Source organism: Cricetulus griseus, chromosome 2 (genome assembly GCF_003668045.3).
Source record: "Cricetulus griseus strain 17A/GY chromosome 2, alternate assembly CriGri-PICRH-1.0, whole genome shotgun sequence".
NCBI classification, from domain to species: domain Eukaryota; kingdom Metazoa; phylum Chordata; class Mammalia; order Rodentia; family Cricetidae; genus Cricetulus; species Cricetulus griseus.
Window position 1 is genome coordinate 441,302,409 of NC_048595.1, and position 14,658 is coordinate 441,317,066.

A 14,658-nucleotide genomic window follows, 5' to 3' on the forward strand; every position below is an offset into this window, starting at 1 on the left:
GTCAAATGGAGCTGAAGAAAGCTGTGAATGCAGCTGAACACAAAATTACTTAAGCCTTTTCTTTTTGCAGTTGTATTTATCTATTGTAACATGATGTCCCATTCACAAGTGCAAACTTTGTAGGTGACAGCATCAAAAGTTTGGATGCCTGTTAGTCTCATTTCTGTCACTGTGATAAAATGCCCTGGCAGAAAGCAACTTCAAGGAGAAAGGGTTTATTTCAGGTCACAACTCCAGGCTACAGCCCATCCAAGCAGAGGAGTCAGGACAGGAACTTGAAGCAGCTAGACACACTGTATCCACAGTCAAGAGCAGAGAGAATTGCTCTGCCAGTCCTTCCTATTCTGCCCACTGCATGTCCTCTTACCGCACAGTATGGGGCCCGTAGCCAGGGAATGGAGCCACCCACTTTCAGGGTGGCCCTTTCCACATCAATTAGGACAGGCCACTGCTCACTGTAACTACCTTCTGAGGTGATTGCAAAGTGTGTGAAATTGGTGATTGAAAGCTGACCGTCACAGCACCCTCCTAGAGAATGGACAGAGGAAACATTGGCTGTGGTGTTGAACATTATCAACATGGACCAAAGATGGACAAGTTCATTTTTAGTTTCTTAGGTGTTTGGGCCTTGTGGGACTAAAGCCAGCATAAAAGGCATGTAGGCAGAATCATCGTGACATGTTGCTAATTGGCAGGAGTCTCTATAGGCTGGATAGGGTGAGAGGGCCTGGAAAACAAAGGAGGAGCCTCTCCCCTCACTTCCTGATGCATAGAACCTATTTTTGTTTTTATTTTGTTGTTCTGAGAAGGATCCTCTTAGCCCAGGCTGGCCTGGAGCTAGCTTCCTGCCACCCTGTCTCTACCTCTCCAGTACTGTGGTTCTCAGTGAGCTCCACCACACACCAACATTCTTGACCTGCTCTTTTTCCATCCTGTTAGCTGTGTTCCACAGCTTCTGTCTTCAGGGGAGACTCTGGGGTAGCATGTGCTGGCTCTTCGGTAGATATCGTCTAGACGGGTTTATGTGTGGCATCAGGGTGCCCGGAGCTAAAAAATAGTGAGTACCAGAGCTGCTGGGAATGGTGCCAGCAGAGGAGCAGCCAGCGGGCTTAAAGCAGGGCCCAGGGAATAGACTCAGAACTAGAACCCTGAGTCTCACTGCCCTCCCTCATTCATGTCCCTGCCCTGCTCTTCTTAATTGAGCCTTGCTCTTGAGACCCTGGAGTCAGTGGACCCAGGAGAACAGCCTGGCGGAGGGGTTATATCAGGAACGTGGCTGGCACAGGCTGCCAAAGCCCCAGCTACGTTCCTTGTGGAGGAAGGATGCTGCCTCTGTGCTGAGGCAGCTTCAGGGTGGCCTCAGAGGAGGCATGTGAAGAACCCCAGCAGCTGTACATCCTGTCTCCTTGGTAACAGTGGCCCCTCCCCAGCTGCTAGGAGGAGTGGGGCAAGAGCACAGTCTTGTAATTCATGGCACTGTCACCCAGACATGGGCCTCAGAATATTCCTGGTCCTTTCCAGGGTGTTAAGACATTCCTGTGCCTTCAGAATATAACAGCTGGGGGATGCTGGCCCTGAGGCTTTGACCAGAGCCCCACCCCTCACATACTCGAGCACACACACACACACACACACACACACACACACACACACACACACACACACACACAGACGCACGCACGCACGCACGCACGCACGCACGCACGCACGCATGCACCCATCCAAGCAGCTGGTCCAAACATCTGTGGGAATGAAGAGCTTGGCTTGCAGTTGTGGTTATGTCTCTAGTTTGTGTTTAGAGTTCTTCAAGGTCCACTCACTCACATAACCTGGATATCTAGACACCGGGGACCAGGTGGCCTGGGACTCTGCATTTTGGACACTGTCAGGCCTGCTTCTCTGGCCCCTGGACCTCACTGTGAGGAGGTCTGTGGCCTTCAGTTCTTTCCCTTTGTTGTCAATTGTGGATTTTGGTCTGGACTCGCATGGGTGATTTCCTTTATAACATTCAAACCATACTCAGTTCAGACAACAGTAAAGAATAGGTGTTCTGTTCTGGTTCTGCTTTTAATGTAGAGGCGTCCTTGTGTTGGTTAATATGGACTGTCAACTTGAATGGTCATAGAATCGCCAGGGAGATGTGTCCATGACTGGGTTTAGTTGAGGTGAACAGAACAGACCGTCAATGTGAGTGGCACTATTCCCTGAGCTGGGGCCACAGACCACACCAATCTGGAGGACCCAGTTGAGTACCAGCGCTTGTGGGGCTGGACTTCCTGGCTGTAGTTACAATGTGACCAATGGACTGTACCCTCAAACTGTGAGCCAAGCACGAACTTCTTCCCTTAAGTGGCTTTCCTCGGGTGTTTAGTCATAGCACTGAGGAAAATAACCAGTGCATACTTCATTTAGCATGCTTTGGTGTTCTTTTCTATGCTGCCTCTAGCAAAGGACTCTAACTTGCCTCTGTGTTTGTGTGTGAGTGTGTGTGTGTGTGTGTGTGTGTGTGTGTGTGTGTGTGAGAGAGAGAGAGAGAGAGAGAGAGAGAGAGAGAGAGTACATGTGTGTGTGTGTGTGATGAGAGAGAGAGAGAGAGAGAGAGAGAGAAAGAGAGAGAGAGAGAGAGAGAGAGAGAGAGAGAGAGAGAGTTCACATGGCTATGCAAGTTCATGAGAACGCATATTCATCCACCAAAATCAGAAGCCTGGTTTTTTTAAAGCTTGATTTTCCAGGAGAAAATCTGAGAGTTGGCCAGACTTGGGAACTACTAATGAGCTACTCACTTAACAGTCCCACCCCATGAAATACCATCCACTGAAAGAGTTTAGAACATACTGGGTTCTGAACCAAAACAACAAGAAAAATTAAAAATTAGGAAACCAGTAGCCGGCCATGGTGGGGCATGCCTTCTTTGTGAGTTTACATAGCTGGTCTACATAGTGAGTTCCTGGACAGCCAGGGCTATGTAGAGAGACCTTGTCTTTGAACAAAGGGGAAAAAAAGCCAGGATTTCCAGAGATCCACATGTCTGTCTAACAGACTCATTCACAGGCTGTGGTCATGATTAGCTGAGCCTTAGGGGCAAAAAGAAGCACCTAATTATATTTTTGAGTCCAAAATTGGTGTGACCAAGAATGTATTTTGATGTTAAGCAACTGACTCAAGTAGTTAAGCCTACTACAGAAGCATCTTTCCTCACTGTGTCTGAGCTCTGAAGCCACTGGGGTGAGTTTCCTGTTCTGCAGAATCTTTACAAGGTCAGGAGTCGGGGCTTCCACCTCCACCATGGCGCCTCTGGAGATTTAGTACGTGCTGGTCATTAGGGATAGCCGCCCTGTGAACAATGTCCCCTGGTACCAGACAGTTGACTCCCAGTGGGTGAGCCTGTGTGCACAGGTCTGTGCCACCAGCCTCCCGTGGTATCCCTTTTGTCCTGTGGTGGCTCTTTTTCTGGACTCACTGTCTTTAGAGATTGTAGTAGGGCCAGTCATCTTTGTAACAGTTTCGTGGGCAGTTGTCGGCAGCCTTCCTTCACCGTTGCTCAATGGGGCCCCGTTGGGGTCCACGGCACCCTTTTCTTCCTCATTATCTTGTGCTGTACGGTGCGTCCTTTGATTTGCCACATAAGCAGGATGACAGCAGAGCACAAAGGTCAGGTGCGTGTGCCAGCGTGAAGCCCCATAGACGAGGTCGTTCTGGCTTCTGTGGTCTGCAGTCCGTCGTGGTGTTCACCTGACTTGTTTATTCCTAGGGAATGTCACTAGTGCGTCTGGGTCTCAGATGGCAAGCGGCATCAGCCTGGTCTCCTTCAACAGCCGACCCGATGGCATGCACCAGCGCTCCTACTCAGTCTCCAGTGCCGACCAGTGGAGTGACGCTACAGTCATTGCAAACTCAGCCATCAGCAGTGGTAAGAGGGGGCACAGACCGCGGCCGTCTCCAGGTCCTCTGTGAAAGCCAGGGGCTGGGCTCAATGCCCAGGGCATCCATGCTCCACGGGGAGCATGGTGCCATGGGGCTGCTGTGACAGTGGCACACATGTCTGACCAAGCACTTTGTCCTTGACCTCCTGTCTCATCCACATCCCATCATGCATCTGTTCTCTCTGGTCAGGATGTAGAGCTTGAACCCTCTTCACTGGTCAGATTTGGAAGTTGAGGCTGTGGATGGGATGAGTGTCTTACCTGTAGTTATACAGCAGGGGTATAGTGAAGTTGAGAAGGGGTGTCAGATGTTTCCTGCCAGTCTTCTGCCCTTCATGGATGGCTAGCATCTCACCATTTGCACATAGTTTGTACTTACTGTTCAGTTCATTCTGTCTTAGTCTTCCAGGGTTCCTGTTGTAAGCTTCTGAGTGCTGGGGAGTCCCCTCTGCCATCATCTCCCCTAGATTTCCATAGTTTTTGACAGGTGTGGCCTGCTTCTTGGGGGACAGATGTGGCACCCTGGAAACTGCCTTTTGACGTATGTGTGATAACATGAATTATGCAGCGTGCCCTGTGCGCTGGCTGGTGCAGCTTGCTTTGCTTGTGGCATTCTGTCTGTGGCGTGTTCACCGGTATTTAAGGGAATTCCCACTGTTGTATGCAATCTATCAGACAGGGTTTGAGAGTCATTTTAGCATAATTTGTTCTAATTAAAAGATTCTACGTCAGGCCTTCCCTGTGGAACCACCAGCTGCTGCAGCAGGATGCTTGCTTTGGCTACACACTGTCTTACTTCTGGACGTTCCACGGTGCTCCAGCAGACAGGGCCAAGCAAATGCTTCTGAGAAAGACTGCCCAAAAGCAAGAGATAAGTGGGATCAGGAAAGGTGATCTGAACCAAAGGGTTTCTGACAAACAGTTCCCAGGAGTTAGCTAGAAGGGCAGGAGCCCAGGCCGTTGCCAAACACTAGGGTACCGTGTACCTCCCTCTGGTTAGTGCCATCCCACCTTTAATGCACAGATCCAGCAGGGACCAGCCCCAGCCTCCACCATTTTTAAGGAAGACAGGAGCACAGAATGCTGTGGGAATTTAAGGAAAATGTGTAAGTGCATTCTAAGGCCGATCATCGTCAAACATTCCCCTTCTGTGCTTCAGGCTTCATGGTAGGTAGTAACCAAGGAGACAAGCGGGGGGGGGGGAGCTTTCCATCTTGTTTTCCCCTCTTTCTATAATCACTTTACTCACCACCTAACTCACCCCCCCCACACACACACACACACTGGTCTGTATGTCAGGGTTCCCGGCAGCTTGCCCCACGGCAGCAGTGCAGGCAGAGCCCAGAAGCATTGGATTGGCCTCCACCAGCATAGTAAAAGGCTTATCTTCTTGCCCAGTCTTATCTTCTTGCCCAGTCCTGGAAGTCGTTTTCTCTGCCCTCTCGTCCACCCTAAATTAAGATTTCAGCTTCAGAGAACTTTTCAATCTTTCGCCTTTGACACACAGGTACCCCTGGGGCTCCTGCCTCTAAGCAGCTGCAAGCAACTCCTAATTAGATAGATGACCATGCGGTAGGTAAACCTGGGAGAAGGAGGCGCTGGCTAAATGAAGAGGAGCCCATTCTGTGAGATGGAATGCCCCACTGCTTTATGACTATTGGTGTTGTAGGGCTTTACATTTCAATACCTGAGGTTTAAAATTAAACGTCTAATATAATTTGGCATTGCTAACGTGAGCCCGGCATCTGCCCTCAGAGAAAAATCCAGACAGCTCTGTTCAGGGTTTCAAATTGCTGTCTGCTGGCTTGCGAGCAACACCGGGGATTGGATCCCTCTTCCACTAAGTACCACACGCTGCGCCGTGTAATTTTTTAAACGCCGAGTATATTCGTCTTGCACTTCTGCACTGAAAAAGGCTGTTCCAGTAGTACATGAAAAATTAATTTTTTTACATTTTTCCTCACTCTCCTAAGTGTTTGACAGAAGTAATTTTTGCAGCAAGAGAGAATAAAAAACTGGTGGCTGTAAATTCCTGTCCTGGAACCTCTTGTGTAGATTCTTTATGGACCCAGAATTGATCTACATGTCAGGTCCTGTTGTGGTCTCAACTGTTTATCACCGTAATGGCAGTAGTGAGCCCTGGAACACCAACTTATAATCCTGGGTGAAAGAAATTGGTGTTTGCAGTCAATGAAGAGGAGCTTAGCATTATTGATAGATTCAGAACAATTATCTCTGCAGCAACTATTGGCTGAGCGTTTCCTCAACCCTTACTGGAAGCCCGTAATTTTTTATTTTTTATTAATCATCTTCTTACGAGTAATTTTCTCTGGAAGTGTTAGTCAGGAGTGAGCGTTACTGCTTCGAGCAGGGGGCCCTGGAGGGCCATCGATAGCAAACTTGGTTGTCATAGCACCCTTCAAGGCAAGATGCTTGTTTTAGATGCATCACCTCTGTGCCAAGGGCAAGAAGCAATGTCAGGGCCTCTTATGCATCAGTCTTCCGGTGTTCTGGAATGTCTGGTCCAGTCTGCCACTCCCCCACCACCACAAACACCCATGCGCACACCACCCCTTGGAAGTGCCAGGCTTGGCTAATGGCCTCAGCTGTGGCCGTGCTGTGGTAGCAACACCCTCCCCCTCCTCCCGACCGCAAGGTTGTTCTGAGAGCTTCACCCTTCCACAGATTGCTTCAGTCCAACAGTTTATCTTCTGCCTCAGTGACTGGCTGCCATGGTGAATACATTTTTTCATATGACTTTTCAGCACTCTGCAGTCTCCCAGGTTCATGCAGCTTTGGCACAAACACCATTTGGTTTTTTTATGTTTTTACAGGGAAGTTGTATCTGACATCTGTGTGCCTCTACTTGACCTGAGTGGGGGGGGGGGGCGCTCCAGTCAATTATATGCTTTCCTGCTAGGATCTATGGTTCTATGGTTAGTAGTCAGTGGGTCCTGATATGGAAGTGCTGGAGTTTCATAATTTTCATGTATTTTTCCCATCGTGGAAATGTTTTGCATGGCTATTTTAATGTGCCATAGTTCTGGTAATTCTCTGTACTTTGCTTTGTTGTTATAGTTTCTGCTGTACCTCATCCAAGAAAGGTCAGCAACCCTGAATTTAAGAACAGAAGAACTCCAGAAATCATGCTGTCCCTGTGGATAAGGACCATAACTTCTTCAGTGTCTTTGTTTTGTTTTCATTTGATGGTTTGGGGGGGATTTGTTGTTTGTTTTGTCTATGGATATTATACTGGCAATTCTAGGGCCTGACCAGAAGGTGGCAGTAGTGTGACACTGCTTGGTAACTTATGCAATTTTAATGGGGGGTGGGGTTAGAACGTGTTTCATGCCTCCTACCTGACATTCATTCCCTGAGAACCATGACATGATGAGAGCACACCCTTAGCAAGTATCCACATTCACACAGGTCTTTGTTACATTCTTTTCCTTCTGTGGTTTTGTTTAGTTTTCTAAAGCAGGACTCCGGTGGAGAATTAAGACAGCATACAAATTACCTGTCTTTTTTATAGTTATTGCTTTTTTAGGGAGCTATATGATGGAAGAGACGGGTGGTTGCTCTTCTCCCATGGATCCTGAACGCCCCTCTGTCAGTCCCTCCCAGAGCTCCGTGCATTGGAGAAACGTCCCCTGGTTAGCCAACCTTCAGCCCCTGTGCTCTCACGTCTCACAGCCTGACACTCCTGTCTCAGCCCCCTGCAGGGCAAGGGGTCTGCTCCATAAGCCATGCTAGGCAGCCTCATTAGAAGGATGACCCAGGCTCCCTTCTCTGCATGTGGTCTGAGAGAAAGCAGGAGCTTCCTGGGAAGCCAGCCACAGGGGGAAGGCGGATTTTCTCTCCCTCCTGATCAGAATGGATATAACTTTGTACTCTGCCTCCTTGGTTCCTGGCTATCAGCTATTTCCGGTGGTAGCTGCTGACCCGTTAGAAGTGGGACAGCCCAGTTACCAGGACAGGGAACAGTGAGTTTCATGCCTGAAGGCCAGCAGGCCCCTTAACACCACCAGGCAAAAGTCTAGGAATGTTTGAAACAGATAGCCAAAGCCATGCTTAGAATCTTCCAGACCACTAGTTCTCTGCCAGGTGTGATTTTAATCCCCTAGGGGATAGTCATTGATACCTGCAGACATTCTTGATAGTAACAGTGGTTCAAGAGGGGGGAATCTGATGGACAATAACTAGGGATGGAGATAAGTACCCTACCCACAGAAGAGCTTCATGAGCAGCGTTAGCTGAAACCTCATAGCAGTAGTGGCTAGGCCTGGTCTTCTGATACAGCAAAAAGTCTTTGGGTCCGTGTTTCCTTCCAGCTGCTACTACCACACATCCCCGGGAATCAGTGAGAATTCTTCCAAGGAAATGGAAGCCAACTTCCTTTGAGAGAGTTACTACAGGGCCTTGTCCACAGTCTGAGTTCTACACAGCTTTTCCCACTACTGCCCCAGCAGAAATGGTGGTACCAGGAGCTCAGTGGTAACCCAGTTGCCACTCTGGTGGGGGGGCATTGGGGGCATAGCTTGACATTCACTGAATAGTTACTGCTTGATAAGGCTTGTCTTAGGGTTACTATTGCTGTGCTGAAACACCATGACCAAAAGCAACTTGGGGAGGAAAGGGTTTGCTTGGCTTATGTATCCTGAGTCACGGTCCATTATGGGAAGCCAAGGCAGAAACTCAGGCAGGGTGGGTGCTTGGAGGCAAGAGCTGATGCAGAGTAGGACTGGTGTAGGCCTCTTTGAAGAGGCAGCCATGCATGTAGAGAGCATCTAGCCTAATCAATGTGGAGCATATCAGGTGGATTCAGAGATGCTGTGTTAATCATCCCCAGACTGTTCCTTTAGCTTGTCTGCACCAAGGATGTTGTATGCAGTGGGGAAACCACTGTATCAAGGGTTGGGAAGACCCTGCAGCAAGGAGAGTGAGGGCCTGGGGTCTGTGACTGTTGGTACCGTTGCAAAGAGCAGAGGTGGGGGTGGGCCTTGGCTATTATCCAATCCTCAGTTTCCGGACTTGAACTGAAAATGAGTCAGAAGGTAGTATAAAGGCCTGAGTTCAGGGTCAGCAAGCCTCCTGTACAAATAGCTGAAAGGGGGACAGCAAGCACTGCCAGTCAGTAACAGGGGTCTGCAGGGTGACCCCAGGCCCACTGGACTCCTTTGTGCCATTACATTTCCAGGAAGATTTTTGGCAAATCGGGATGTATTGAGAACAGACAGCAGATGGCAGGAGGCAGGAATGGCTCAGAAACTATTGTCTGGTGGTAGGGTGGTAGAAGATGGAGACTTGGGGTTACATGGTGGCTGCCACTCTCTCTCCTTACCCTTGTGTCAGGAGCTCCAACATTCCTCTTCTGCAAAAGGGCTCTCAGTCTGCCTGCACACTGCCCTCCTGGATGCTGTTTAAAAACACCTAAAGTCTCTGGGCCATGCCTATTATGGAGGATTTGGAAGGCAGAGACAGGAAGATTGCTAAGAGTTTAAGGCCAACATGGGCTACATAGTGAGTTCCAGGCCAGCTTGAACCATGAAGTGAAGCCCTATCTCGAAATATATAAATGGCATTTCTGGGACAGTTGGAGATAGGATTCATATGGGTTGAGATAGACCCAGAGTGTGGCAGTGTCCCCTGTGGTTTCAAAGGTGTAGCCACTTGCAGAGGCTTGGTGGCGGTGAGAATGTCAGCTGAGCATCTACTCTGCTGTCTACTTCCCAAGGCGGCAATGTGACCGTCCTGTCCATCTCCATCCTGCAGCTGTGACTTCCTTCCATTGATGAATCGACCTTTCTCCCCCGTTGCTTTGTCAGAATATTTTACCACAGCAACAGGAAAAGAGACCGATACACTGAGTCAAGAGGAAAATCAGAGGCCAGTTCAGTGGAGATCTGTCTGGATGACGTGTATTTCACCACCGTCACTTACCTTAGTAGCGAATGCCATCTGTCCCACATGTGTTTGTTGACTGTTTCCTGTGCTGTCCCACCACCCTGGGCCGGGAGTGGAATAGGAGCCACGTAATTCCAGACTCTCTCCAGGATGGAGAATGACAGATAATCGATGAAGAAACAAATTGAAATGTATTTGTCGAGTGGAGACAAGTGAGAGGGGGATAAGAGGCATCTTCAGGTGGGCCACCCTGCACACTTTCATGAGCCGGTTCCCAAGCACGCTTTTACTGGCCACAAACATGCCATTCATTCATTCAGCAGATCTAGACTGCTCTCCGACCTGGTGCCTTCGCTTGAATTCTATACCAGTCAGGCATATTTAGGGGAAACCGTGTCTCTGTACTGAACAGGCGAAGACATGTCATTGTTCCCAGAGCATAGCACCGTGTACTACGCATCTGTGTTGTCTTGGATATTATGGTCTGGAGAGGGCTTCATATATGTGGGAGAATGTGTCTAAGTTCTTCCCATTTGAGGGACTTGAGCGTCCACTGTTTTTGGTATCTCAGAGGATACCAAACTGGCACCAATCCCTTCCAGATACCAAGAGAAGATTACAGCAGTAAGCATTTCATCGTGTGCACTGGGGCTCTGGCACACACTGGTCGTGGTTCCCAAGAAGAGAGACATATCACGTGGACCTAGGTGCTCTTAAAACTTCTTTAGGCTGAGAGCGTGGCACGGCATGTGGTGACTGAGACATGGCACAGGCATCCTTGGAACTCAGTGGATAGACCTCAGGAAAACAGGTGGAGGTGAAGCACAGAAAGGCCCCCAAACAGGACCCTGAAATAACAGTAATGTGCCCATATGGCTCCCAGGGACACGGTGCTGGGATTGTTAAGTGGGTCAGAATCCACCTGAGTTACCATATGAAGAGTGACAGACCAGGGCAAGCACAGCAGAGCAGTTTGTCTCGTCTCCCATCATCTTCCCAGGACTGTAGATCCAGGGCCACTGTCACATAATTTGTGGTGTTCCTTGGTACCAGTTTTAGGAGCTATCTTTCAATGAAACAAACACTATCACCAAAGCAACTCGGGGCTTAAAAGGTGTTATTTGGCTTATACTTCATCACTGTTCATCAATAAAGGAAGTCAGGACAGGAACTCAAGCAGGTCAGGAGCCTGGACGCAGGAGCTGATGCCGAGGCCAGGGAGGGGTGCTACTGACTGGCTTGCTCCTCATGGCTTGCTCAGCCTGCTTTCTTGAAGAATCCAGGACCACCAGCCTGTGGTGATACCACCATAGTGGGCTGGGTCCTCCCACACCAACCACTAAGAAAATGCTCTACAGGCTTGCATACAGCCTGGTCTTAAGGAGGCATTTTCCCAGTTAAAGCTCCCTCTTCTCAAATGATTCTAATCTGTGTCAAGATGACACAAAATTTGCCAACATGGGCCATTTTTCACTGCCCTAACACAGAACTGTATTTTAGTTGCTTCAATTCTAAAGGCTCAACTCAGAGACTTTATGCAGTCGTTTAGCTGGGTTGTTCTTGTTGTTGTGGGCCCTTATATTTTCTGTCACAAATTTTTGTTTTTGTTTTTTTTTACTTTAGCTCAAGATAGATTACCTCAACCCCCACTATAGTTTGGTTGGGAAGCATAAATGACATGCTGAGTGCATGTGGTATTTCTTGGGCTTCAAAGAAGACCAGATGATCTTCTTTGCACACCTGGTGAGACTGTCCCATAGTCAGATGCCACTCTTAGGCCTGGAAAATACTCACTTGGAATTCCTGTGGTTTGGTCAGAAACTCAGTCTGGGAATCCAGCAGTGTGGGAAAACTGTAATCCTGCCATGCCCTACAGTCATCAGCTCTTGGCGTGAAGTTAGGGCTCATGCATTCGTGTGTGCAGATACATACATATGTTGTGTGTGGAGGCCAGGGGTCAGCCTTGTGTGTTGCTCCTCAGGGCACCTTCCCCACTGTATTGTGAAATGGGGTCTCTCACTTTTGCTTGGAATGTGCCAGTTTGGCTAGGCTGGCAAGCAAACCTGTCTCTGCTTTCTGACTTAGTTACTCTTTTATTGGTGAGATAAAATACCACAAGGCAACTTATAGAAGAAGAGGTTTATTTGGCTTAGTTCTGAAGTGGGTAACAGTCCTGGAGGGTAGGGAGGGGACAGCAGATGTCGGGAACAGCTGCTGAGAGCTCTCGTCTCTGAATTGCGGAATGTTTGCTGGGAATGGCCTGCCCGTATCTTTTTGAAATCTGAAAGCCCACCCCCAATGACATCCTTCCTCCAGCAACCCCATACCTCTTAAGTCTCCATAAACATAGCCAACAACAATTGGAGACCAAGTATTCAAATTCCCAAGACAAGGGGGGTATCTTACTCAACACGCCATACTCCCCAGTGCTAGAAGTTTGGGGGTTTTTTGTTTGTTTGTATGTTTGTTTATTGTTTATGGATGTTTTGCCTTGAGTGTATGTCTGTACACCATGTGTTTGTGTGGTACCCACAGAGGCCAGAGGAGGTTGTTGGATCCCTTGGAATTGGAATTAAAGACAGTTGTGAGTTGTCATGTGGCTGCTGAGTATTGAACTTGTGTCCTCTGGAAGATTGGCTAGTGTTCTTAATTACTGAGCCATCTCTCCAGCCCCAAATTCTGGAATTACAAGTGCACACCACCACACTTAGTTTTGTTTTGTTTTTTGTTTTGTTTTGTTTTTAATATGGGTTCAGAGAATTGCAATCGGGTCTTCATACTTGCATGGCAAACACTGGTACCAATTGAGTTTTCATTATAGCCGTCGGTAAAATTGGATAATTTTTGGCCTTTCCTTGTTTCCTGTCTAAGAACTTGTAAATATGTAGAGACCTAAAGGGCATTTAAGAAAATAAGGCATGAGGAAGGATGACTAGAAGTGAGCCCCAAAAAAGAGCAGTTAGAAAAGCCTCGTAAGATCCTTGGAGGACATGGACTCACAGAGCTCTGCTGCAGAGGATGTCTGTGTGTCTGCCTGGAGCCAGCCTCAGGACCACTGCACATTTCTCCATTTGTGTTTATATCCTATAGCTTTGGATCCTTAAACTTCAGATCTTATGTGAATTCTCTGCCTGGTTATCTGACAGATAAGATTATTAACAGAAAGTGTTATTAATATTAATTACACAATGATACTAAAAATTTTATATAGCAGAAGCAGATGGTTATTTAAAATGAGTTAAGTTTTAGCCTTTTATGAAGAAGCATTTAAACATATTTAGTTATAAATGCTATTTTAATTGATACATTATTTCTTCAGTGGGGTTTTTAAAGTCTTATTGCGGTTGCAGGGAAGTGTTTCTATGTCTATTTCAATCTCTTAACACATGTACTTCCTTGCAGAAAAATAACCATAATGCCATTTCAAAGACAGAGTGGGAGAGGGCTTAATAAAAACATATCCCCATGATTTTCACAGCTGCTTATGGCTCCAAGAATCCAGCACTGATGTGTGACCAGCTGTCCAAAGCATGTGGTCTGGGTATCTTTTCTAGGTGGGCTTGCTCTTATATTATTATTATTATTATTATTATTATTATTATTATTATTATTATACTGTTTCTGGATCCTTTTTCAATTCTGCACATAGCCAGTAAGTGTAGCTCTTGAAGTATTTTGTAGAGATGGAGCCGAATTCCTTTATAAGCATCAAAAAGTTAAGCTAATTTCTCAAGACTGGAAACTCAACTTTAAACCAGCTGTTGGGCCTTCATTTGACAGCAAACTTTGTGTTAATGAAAACACATGAAATAAGGATTGCCCTTCCCCTAGCCACACCCCCCAGCTTCACCCTGACTCCCCAGGCTAGGACTGCAGCTCCAGGACTTTCTCCAGCATGTTAGCTAGCTGGAGTCCAGAGGTTTGTTGCTACAAGTGATCAGATGTGTCTCTGATTATAAGCAAGCTCATACTTGCATAGATGGTGTCCTTGATATTTTCCCCCAAGAAACGTGTATTAAAGTACAATCTTCGATAGTAAGAAGTGAAGTGGCAGCACAGCAGAGTGTGTGGTCACAGACACTGCCCGAGTTCTGATTGTCATGGAATGTTCACTGTGCCTCGTCTCCAGCTGCGCCCCCATCTCCCAGATCCTGTTCTTGATAGTTAAGCAAATGCAACTGGAATCCCCCATGCATTTGAGGCTGGGCATGCCAGGTGGGTTGCATTTAGGTGCCCACTTGCCATATAAAGCCTGTGAGCCTGAAAAACCAGCAAAAACTGGCTGCTGCCTGCCCCTAGTGTATGGATTATTCATTGACTTCCTTGATGACCGCAGCATTAGGGTTCATAGTCTCTGTTTCTGAAGACTGCAAAGTTCTGCTGCGAAAGAGAAAAGATAATGAGGTCTTTGCTCAGAAGAAAGTGTCCAGGGTCTGGAACTAGAAAGCCCACTTGAAGAGCTGAGGCTGTAGCTCGGTGAGACTGCTTGCCTCTTGTGGGTGGGGCCCTGGGTTCAGTCCCCACTGCTGCAGAGGGTGAGGAATTGGATGAGAAGATGTACACCTATTGCGTCCTTTTCTGTAGCTATGATCCAACTGGGGAGACACTAAAAATAGCCACAAAGCCGTTCTCTGGGAAAGTGAGGTATTTCGCTAGTAAGGGCCTAATCTGGCTGTGTGGACACATCAGTTTCTTCTCCTACTGCTGTGATCAAATATGTGACAAAAGCAACTTAAGGAAGAGAGGGTTTATTCTGGCTCGTGGTTACAGGGTATGGCCATCATGGGGGAAAGACATGGTGGCGGGAATGGAGACAGCTAGCCATATTGTT

General features: G+C 47.6%; 1 protein-coding gene across 9 annotated transcripts in view; it reads left to right on the forward strand.

Moving 5' to 3' along the window:
* The window catches only part of Agap1 (ArfGAP with GTPase domain, ankyrin repeat and PH domain 1), a 459,921-nt gene that overhangs the window by 317,937 nt on the left and 127,326 nt on the right, over positions 1–14,658 (forward strand). For 5 of the 9 annotated variants that reach the window (XM_027397516.2, XM_035441112.1, XM_035441116.1 and 2 more), the window contains one exon: positions 3,752–3,910. The exons of the other annotated variants lie outside the window; for them this stretch is intronic. In XM_027397516.2, coding sequence (XP_027253317.1) covers positions 3,752–3,910 — 159 coding nt within the window. The remainder of the gene's footprint in view (positions 1–3,751; positions 3,911–14,658) is intronic. 9 annotated transcript variants of the gene reach the window in all.